Genomic DNA, 9723 nt, shown 5'->3' on the forward strand with positions numbered 1-9723 from the left:
GCGCGGCAGCATTGCAGTCCATCACAAGGGCCTGAAACTCGGCATAATATTTCATCGCCAAAGCGCAACGAGTCATGCCCTGTGACACCAGCCATTGGCGATCCTGCGCGAGGCCAGCAACAGACGTCTCGAGGGCAGGAACCTGGGAGTTTAATAACTCAACAGTTTCCTTGGTCTTTTTTAGCTCCTCTTTATCGGACGCTGCTGCCGCCAAAATTTTTTCTTTCTCCGCCTGCGCAGCATCAAGTGCTTCCTGGCTAGACGCTGCCGTCGCCAAGGCCTCATCCCTATCGGCCTGCGTGGCCGCCAACTCCTTCTTCAGGCGCGCAACCTCGCTCTCCAGTGATGATTTCTCAGTGATACTCTGGACGATAGCTTGGTCACGCGCCTCCGCCTGCTGTTCCAAGACACGCACTCTCCGCGCGTACTTGGCAACTTCGGCCTCCGCCACCTGCTGCTTCTCCCGCGCAGCTTGGAGCTCATGCCCGCGCTTAATAAAGGCGGTGTTGGCACTTGCTCGGTTTTCGCTGAGCTCCGCCTGGAGTTTCTCAGCTCGTGCGCGAGCATCAGAAAGGTTCCAGGCAGCCACCTTAGCCTCTTGCTGGGCTGCCACAAGAGCATCGCGTACTTTAATATAATCACGATGAAGCTCTTGGGAGGCAGCAAAGAAAGCTGACCCAGCGAAAATGTGATCGTTGAGCAAGTCAGCGCGGGTGCGCTCCTCCTGATACCTCCTTTCAGTAGGAGGCACGGCATGAGCCCAGAAGTCCTCGCATACGCCCATGGATTGGAAGGAACTGTCTTCATTAATATTCCATCTCGGGCGGTAAACGTGGTCACCTTCCTGCAAAACACAAGAAATGTTCTAAGTCATAAAACATACTTATATGGAGGTACGCGCAGCGGAGCAACAAATTAAAACATACCTGCGGGGATGAAGCAGAAAAGTCAGCGCCAGCCCCACCAGAAGTCTGCGCTGCGAAGTCTTGTGGCATCGCAGGGCTGGCGCGGTCTCCCAAGGAGTCTTCAGCTTGAGCCCCCTCATCCTCCTCATCTTCTTCAATAGGCCTCTTCTCCTGCGACCTGGAGGGCTCCAAACCAGCCTCGCGGAGAGGGTTGCGCGTAGGAGGAGGCGAGGGAGGTCTCGACGCCGCCAGTTCGGCGCGCAATACGGCTTCCTGCTCCTTTGTAATCCCAATAAGGGGAGACTCAGCATTAGTAGGAGCAGGACCAGAACCAGCGGCGCCGGCAACGGCGCCAGGAGTGTCACCAGCACCTTGTACGCCAGCTACAACTCCTATGAACAAATCAACAACAAAAAAGGGTTTATGATTTGATCAAAACAAAAAATTCAGAAGACAATGGCGCAAAACATACCTTCGCGCAATTCTGTTCGCGCGTTGAACATCGCCATAAAGTTCATTCTACCCTTTTCTGAGGGTAGAACAGGGGACTTAGAAGCAGCCCCCGGCGCAGCCTCAGCACCTTGTTGCGCCTGAGGCTGATCTGCTACCGTCGCCGGTCCTGCAAACATTCAAATGCGAAAAGATGTAATAAAAGTTCAATCAGAATTATGGGTAAGCAAAGTATACCTTTCGCAGGCGCGGCACTGCTTCTCTCTTCAGCCGCGCGAAGGGAGGAGGTCACGCCACCATACCTCAAGTGGACAGGAGGTCTGCCCACTTTCACAGGCAGGGAAGCTAAAGAAACCTTGGTGGTAAACACCTGGGTTTCCTCAGGTCCCTTCGTTTGAGCATGGGGATGAGCGACAGGGGTGTCGTCTTTCTTCTGTCTCTTACTGCCCCCTGCGCCGGATTTCTCCTTAGCTTTGCGCTTTAGTAGGGGCGCCTCCTCTTCCTCCTCATCCTCTTCCGCGAGCTCCAGCTCGTAGTTCTCCAGCGCATCTACAATACATGCAACACAAGTGTTAGCAAAATTTGGTATTCTAAAGGAATAAGCATAAGTGCGAAGGCTTACCAGGCGCGTCGCTATCAAAGTCAAATGCCAGATCGACAGGGATGAACATGTCATCGAAGCGATCTGGGAAGCCCACCTCCCCAGCGCCAAGCGCGACGGAGCCACCCTCCACTTGATCATCATAAGCGGCGTGGAAATAATCCTTGGTGACTGCGCAAAAACAAGTCAAGTGATATCAGCAAAAAGAACTATGTTCGGGCAGAAAAAGAAATAAAGCAATGAAATAAACTTACACAACCCGTCGACTTGGATAACGGGCTCAAGCGCGCTGTCGGTCCACAGCTTACTCATGCCGACCCCCACCAGCGCCTCCTCGCGAATTTTCTTGGCGGGGGATGGTTCGGCGGTCAGTTTCTTAACCCAGGCGCCGGTTGGGTTCTTAATAACATCCGCATCCGCGGGCGCAGAATCGATTGCTCGCATCGTCATGCGGATGGGGATTACACCAGCCCTGATGTAGAAGAACCTCTCAGACCAGTCATGAAGGCTCTTGAATGACACGGTGCTGCACTTAACCTTCTGACTGCGAGGAATAAAGGAGATCCAAGAATCTTGGATCTTGGGCTTGTAAAAAAATTGAAAGCGCCGAGGGGTGGGCTCCTCCCGCTGTGATTTGCACATGAACTCGAAATGAGTCATGCGCACAAGTCCAAACGGATGGACTTGGGATATATGAATCCCGAAAAAACGTAACACCGCGCCTACAAACCTTGTCATTGGAAGACGAAGGTTGCAGTGGGTGAAAAAATGGGTGTACAATGAAATATAGCCGGGAGGCGGGTCCGCCGCCGTTTGCCCGGCCACAGGCAACATGCAGCCAAACACAGGGAAAAAACCCTGTGACGAGATGAGGCTGTCGAGATCGGCCTGCCTCAATTTGCAGGGGATTTCATTCCACCTTTTCGTGGCCTTGGTCCTCCCTACTTCCTCCGATGTGGTCTCAACAACCCTCTTCCCCTTGCCCTTTTGCTTCAATGTCGACATCACCACAGATTTCACACGGCGTCTACGAGAGGCAATAGAGGTGATTGAGGGGTTAGAGGAGTCTGAACTATCAGACATACAACTGTAGCAACAGATAATCGAAGATTCGAAACGATGAATACACTCAAATCAGAATATGAAAGGCAGAAGTTCGAAAATTAGCAACAATGAAGATGAAGATAAAAATTTTTTCCTAAGGGCCTGCTTTTATAGGCCCAGGAGAGAGAAAAGTGGCAACTGATCGGATTTCACGCGCCCCCACTCGCAGGTGTAAGCCAACGAGGGCGCGGCACGTGTCCCTAACACTGTTGAGGGGACATAAAAACGTAACGGACCTGCCACGGAGCAGAGACGCGCCCCCACTCGCAGGTGCAAACCAATGAGAGCGCGACACGTGTTCAATACAGCTGTGCGAGGGGACATGAAAGGCAACTGTAGCACCTCGAGCACACGAAACGTCTGACACGTTTACGGCGCACGACACGACCAACCAACCACGTGTTTGGACCCTTCGTTTCAACCAAATGGATAGAACTTCGCGCAACGATGGAAACAACCAAGAAAACGACAAAAACCCATCAGTAAGTCTAATATCTATCTTACCGCGCTAGCGCGAGATAAGACACACATTAGACTGGGGGGGCTTGAAGAGGTATGTACCCGCCTCAACACCGAGCAAGGCGGGTCAACCCACAAGATAAACACATTATGAAGGCACAAAGCCAAAACCTATGCGCATGGCGCATACAAAACATGCTCAGGCATCATATGCCCAGGCACACATATGCTCGCGCATCACATATGCGCGCGGCGCATATCACATGCTCGTGCATATCACATCTGCCCAGGCACACATATGCTCGCGCATCACATATGCGCGCGGCGCACCAGCGCGCGGCGCATATCACATGCTCGTGCATATCACATCTGCGCATGAAATATCTGCGCGTGAGAATAAAGAGAAGACCTCGCGCATCCTCAGGATGGGCGCATATCACACATGCACATAATCGACCTCGTCCTTATCCAAATCAGGATTAGGGCAACCTTGATTGTGCACGTCAGACAACCTTCCAGAAGGCATCTTTTTAAGGAGTAAGAATATGCTGATGTTGACAGCTGCCAAATGAAAGGTCGACAACTCAGCATGACACATGTGCTACCACGTGATTACAACCAACGAGAAAGCGCCAGGTGTCCCAGAGGACACGTGGCGCAGTGCGATTGGAGGAGGCCAACGAGGTTGAGCCTAATCAGTGGAAACCCTAGCACTATAAATACAGCATCAACTCCACTTTGATGGACACATTCATACTCAATCATTGACAGTTACAGGCAGTGATATCACATTCAATCATATTGAATTACATTCACTCACAGTCAGTTACATACAAAAACACAATCACATAATCATACAGAGGAATATACAGTATTCAGCTATTAAGCAATACTCTCCAAATTCCCTTACTCACACATTATTATCTTCTCCTACACATACTTATTCTCACGCCGGAGGGTTACCCCAAAGAGGACCCCTCTGTCCCTTTCTGAGGGGTAAGTTAACGGCGTTTGTTCATTTTGTAGGTGGAAGAACACAGATCCAGAAGAACCATCGGTGAAATAGTACAATCAAAACCCGAGGAAAGTAGATCTGCTACCAGTGAGTAGATCCACGTTTCTTCAGAACTTTAGTTACAACCGTTAAACATGCCACAAAGAGTCACTTTCTATTTTAATGATGATTACTATTTACTATTACTATTTTAATAAAACCAACAACAACAACATGATTCTTTTCTTACGAGGAATGTGCACTCATGGGTATTACCAATATATCGATCACTCATGTACTGCCACCTTATTTCTACCCTTAATTACCCATAAACCACAAAATTATAGGCAGCACATACCCATAAGTACCATAGAATTTATTAATTCATTTTAATGCTTCAATGATCAACAATGAATCAATTTTATTTGGCACATATTTGCCATGAAATGAAGCCATGTACCTTACCCACATGAGATGGAGTGGTGTTGTCATGTGGTTTGGAAACTATACACCCTACCCCTCCTCTCTTATTACATAAAAAGGATTCAAGTCGTATGCATACACCTTTCTGCTTCCAAAAAAACTTCAACAATTCATACCATTCTTGCTTAAAGCTTTTGTGGGAAGCCATCAAGATCCTCGTAACATTCCATAAAACTAAAAGAAAAGAACAAATTCTAGAAGCTGGCTTTTCAAACCATAATATCTTTAACATATGAACAAAGCTAAATTAAGGTCATTTTCTTTACTTAATGTACCTAAAACACTAGGACAAAGTTTCAAGGATTTTTGACCGTTGATTCAATCATGTGTAACCATCTTCGACGTCTTGCGAATCCACGTAGACACTTTTCAAGCCGTTTAAGTTTGAAGGGGAACTTCTAATTAAGTTGTTCAAAAAGAAACTGACCAAATTCATTCCACCTTTGACGTAGATAGAATCAAATAAAGAATTATGTATCTGATCATATAATATTAATAATGCTAACACCCCATTCTTCATCGGGAAAGCTTTTGATTAATATATAGTTTAGGTGTTACACATCACTGTCCAAATTAGCATATAATCACTTAAACTAATGACCTACACCTTTAAAAATTGCCTTTAATAGTACAAAAGACTGCTAATTAACTAAGCACCACAACACGTGTCGATGGGCTAACGCGTCACCTTTATATTATTCTAGCGTTCCACCACCCGAAATAGTAACCAGAAGGTTTTTCTACGCCAAGATCAATAGCAACAAAAAAGACATGTTACGTGTATCAACATATGTTATCCAGGGATTGGACATGGGCTGTTTTCAAGGAGACACCAACAACCACTATGTTAGTTTTTTAAGTTTTAATATTAAAACAATGCTCTCCTTTAGATTCTGTGTTATCATTGTAAGTATGACTTAAGCATGGCTAAGTAGCCATCATATCAGGAATGTTTTCTTTGTTGCTTTAAGTAGTAAGGAATAAGGACACTTGCTGGATTCCAACTGGTTAGACAGGATTTGAGAAATATTTTAGTTAATAAATTATAAGATCCCATATTAGATTTGAATAAAAAAAGGTATTGTCATCAAGATTGTGAGATCACCATCTTTTTTAAAGGGGCACCAAATTTGCTGATGCTAGAGGATATATATGTGTGTATATATATAAAGGAGGTGTTCCAAGTTAAAGAGCATATTGTGTTGCATGAATTGGAGACAAGAGACTATAAGTGGAAAAGAGAAAAATGGACGGCTTGATGGGATGGAGAGTGGCAGACGACGGGTGGAGGAAGGGACCTTGGACACCCACAGAGGATAAGTTGCTTATGGATTATGTTGCATTGCATGGAGAAGGAAGATGGAGCTCGGTAGCTGGTTGCTCAGGTACAATCTAGAGATCAAGTTTTGAAATTGTTGATTTTTAAAAATATTATGCTACTTAAATATCAAAAGAAAATATGCATACTTTGTTGGATACACATGCTTTGTGAGAGATGCACAAGCATCTGCAACCACCTTCTTGTAATTATATCATGAATGCTTTCTATAGTGCATTTAATGACTCTAGATAACAAGGCAGTTGTACCTACACATCCATACTTTGTTTATTGACGGATTCGCGCTTGATATCCTGGGCGAGATTATCTTAACTTACCTTTTTAGTTAGTTTTTTCGGCTTTTAATATTGATTTTGTCATTGATGTTTAGGTTTGAAGAGAAATGGAAAGAGTTGTAGGTTAAGGTGGGTGAATTACTTAAGACCTGGCCTTAAGAAAGGCCAATTATCACCGCAAGAAGAAGGCATCATTATAGAACTTCATGCTTTATGGGGAAACAAGTAATCCATCTTCATCTCTATCTATACTTCTTTCAAATAATTGTTAACTTATTTCATGATCTTTAAAACCATATTTATATGTCTTGTTACACACAGATGGTCTACGATAGCTAGATATTTACCGGGAAGAACTGATAATGAAATAAAGAACTGCTGGAGAACTCATTTCAAGAAGAAAGGAAAGCCATTGCAAGGCACAAAAAATAAAAAATACGAAGCTCAATTTAGCTATGATTATCAAGACCTAAAACTTCAAGACACAATGAATAACTCGACTTCTTCAGAATCAGAAGTGTATGATGTAGGAATGATTACTGATCAACCTCCCCAAGCCAAACTCCAAGAAACCACTGCTGATCTCACATGCCAGATGGCAACCAACGGGCAACAACAACAAAACCCATGTGTGACGGCTCAAGATGTTGCAAGATGGTGGGATAACGTATCTGATGACAGCTTATGGAGCGGCTTTATGTGGAACCTTGATCGTGATCATCCAAACCAAGATGTGATGGAGCAATTTGGTCCATGTTTTTGACTCATAGCACATAGAAATTTCAAAATCTGAAGATTCTATATGCATGATTCAGATAATAGATATCATTTTTTGGTTTGTATTGTTGTATAAAAGAAGTAGTATAATAAATTTGTCAATCACCATGCATGACACTAGCTTTGTTAGAGATCTTGGTTCAAGAAAAGCACCTAACTTGCTTTGATCTTGTGGCATAATCAAGAACTTCTTTTATATGGGACACAAATTTTCAACCATCGTGTGTCTATCCATATTTGATATAAAATATTTAATCGATTCTCGTTGCCAAATTCTTTTTGTCAGATTGAGTCAGGTCACCGGGCTATATTGAACTAGCTTATAGTGTATATATAACATTTTTTATTTGATTAGATTAATTACATGATTTTTAACGTGATTCAATTTCATCTTTAGTTTGCTTAGAAAGCCATAATTAGTTAATTACCGAAATTATAATACTTTGTTTACTTTGTTTTTGTTTGGGAAGAAAGTTTTGTCCATACACAACACAATAAACTAATTTTCGACAAACATTTAAACACAGTAAACAAAGTATTATACTTTCGATATTATTCAAGATATTATTTCTATTGTCATGTCGAAAAAGAATAGATTGAACTTAAGAAGTGACTATGAACTCCAAGTTTGGTCATGCTAGCTATTTGTACCTTACAAACAGCTCCTTCCTGTAACACATGCATCAAACAGTTTCAGGCAATAAAAATCCCAATATATTGATTTCTCACATGGTGCAGACTGAAAGAGAGAACTGATTTTGTACATATTCGGAATTATATCTATCTATCTATTTTGCATATAAATATTCAATGATCATTTATGTTTAACATAGACAGATTAACTAAACTAGTTGGACCACGAGTTTCCCGACTACATTTCCTTACTCGAAAAATTTAATATTAAGTTTTGTAAATCATATTTAATTAACTATCCATGCCAATTCGTATAACTGCATGTTTTTATTCGTTAAATAAAACAATATTTGTAGTTGGTCCTTTGTCTAATTTATTTTTTATTTTTTTTTTGACCCCCAAGTATTGCTATTATTAATTGTTTATTAGATTACATCGAAACAGAAGGTAAGCGAGCAACAAGCTGTGCCGCTACCCCCTTTTTGAATCGCAAAACCCAATCTTTTAAAAACTATATTTGCTGATCTTGGAGTCATAACATTACTATGCATGACCCGTTGAACACAGGTAAGTAGCTCCACAGCTTCAGGTGCGAGGAAACCAAAAGTGTTAAAAGCAAAAGGAATAAATACATATTGGTTGTCAAGACACGCCTTTTCATGTTTTGCCACCTTACCTGAAGCAGCTTTTAATGCGGCTTGACTGACCGCGAAACCACTACTCCCTAAGCCCACCAAAGGAGAAACCTCTGTTAAATCCACACACACGTGTTTCCCTCCTATCCATCCAAACACCAAAATGTCAGCCGGTCGAAGAGATGATCTTCCCTCCGACGGGTCAGTCAGGAAATTCACAGGTGCTTCTTTCTTAACAGAAATTCCAGCTCGCCTGAATATATCAAAGAGCACATCCCTAACCAGATCGTGTCGGTACTTGAACCCCGGGAGCTCTTTACAGTGCACCGCGTGCTCCCCATATGAGTCTAAACACGCTTTACGACAAACAGGACATATCTCATCAACCGGAAATAGAGGAATCATAAGGCGATACTTAAAGATACTACGATACTCCACTGGAGACATATGCTGGCCTAACCCATCTATAGGGATAGCAAGAAGAAAATCTTGAGCATGTGGTGCTTGTAGACACTCAAAAATGGCTTTTTGTCTGCTTGTCATGTTAAAGTGTGACTCCATGTCGTGAACAATTTTACTAAAAAGAGTGCTCGCCAATGCATGCTGGGCTTTAGAGGGGGCGGTCTCTTTGTTAGAAAACTGCTAAAATCGAAGCTTGGAATCATATCACGAAGACAAGCCAGAGCACAAGAATAATCAGAATCCATCCCACATATACCACTGTCTCGCAAAATGTGATCCTGAAGCACCCACGATTGGGCTCTCGAGGCCACAAACGCATAAGAGGAAGCCTCTACTGCCGAATACAACCCCAAACCCCCATTCTTAATGGGTAAGGAAGCAAGTCGCCATTGGAGGTCTCCAAAAAAAGGACCTCCACAAACTACAATGTTCTCAATCGCCTCACGCAATCCCTTGTCAAAAAACACCGCTGCCTCCATCATGTGTACAGGTTGGCATGTTCTCAAACCGAAGAAAAGTTTAGCAATACCCATACATGATCGAAGCAAAAGTAACTCACTCTGCGGGTCACCAAGTTTTGGGAGAAGACGCATCAAATCAATGGCA

General features: G+C 43.5%; 1 protein-coding gene across 1 annotated transcript; it reads left to right on the forward strand.

Moving 5' to 3' along the window:
• Positions 1-5813: 5813 nt before the first annotated feature.
• LOC143611498 (transcription factor MYB48-like) lies at positions 5814-7373 on the forward strand. Its single transcript, XM_077085706.1, has 3 exons — positions 5814-6381; positions 6706-6835; positions 6932-7373. Exons 1-3 carry the CDS (start codon positions 6243-6245, stop codon positions 7371-7373), a joined length of 711 nt encoding a protein of 236 aa, XP_076941821.1. The 5' UTR covers positions 5814-6242.
• Positions 7374-9723: the final 2350 nt, after the last annotated feature.

Source organism: Bidens hawaiensis, unplaced genomic scaffold (genome assembly GCF_021521415.1).
Source record: "Bidens hawaiensis isolate Kalapana, Puna unplaced genomic scaffold, B.hawaiensis_p1.1 tig00031241_1, whole genome shotgun sequence".
NCBI classification, from domain to species: domain Eukaryota; kingdom Viridiplantae; phylum Streptophyta; class Magnoliopsida; order Asterales; family Asteraceae; genus Bidens; species Bidens hawaiensis.

Bases quoted from the DNA above. Each gene is read 5' to 3' on its own strand.
- LOC143611498 (XM_077085706.1), top strand. From the start codon at position 6,243: ATGGACGGCTTGATGGGATGGAGAGTGGCAGACGACGGGTGGAGGAAG. The intron at 6,382-6,705 runs GTACAATCTAGA...ATTGATGTTTAG, and splicing joins CTCGGTAGCTGGTTGCTCAG to GTTTGAAGAGAAATGGAAAG. The intron at 6,836-6,931 runs GTAATCCATCTT...TGTTACACACAG, and splicing joins CATGCTTTATGGGGAAACAA to ATGGTCTACGATAGCTAGAT.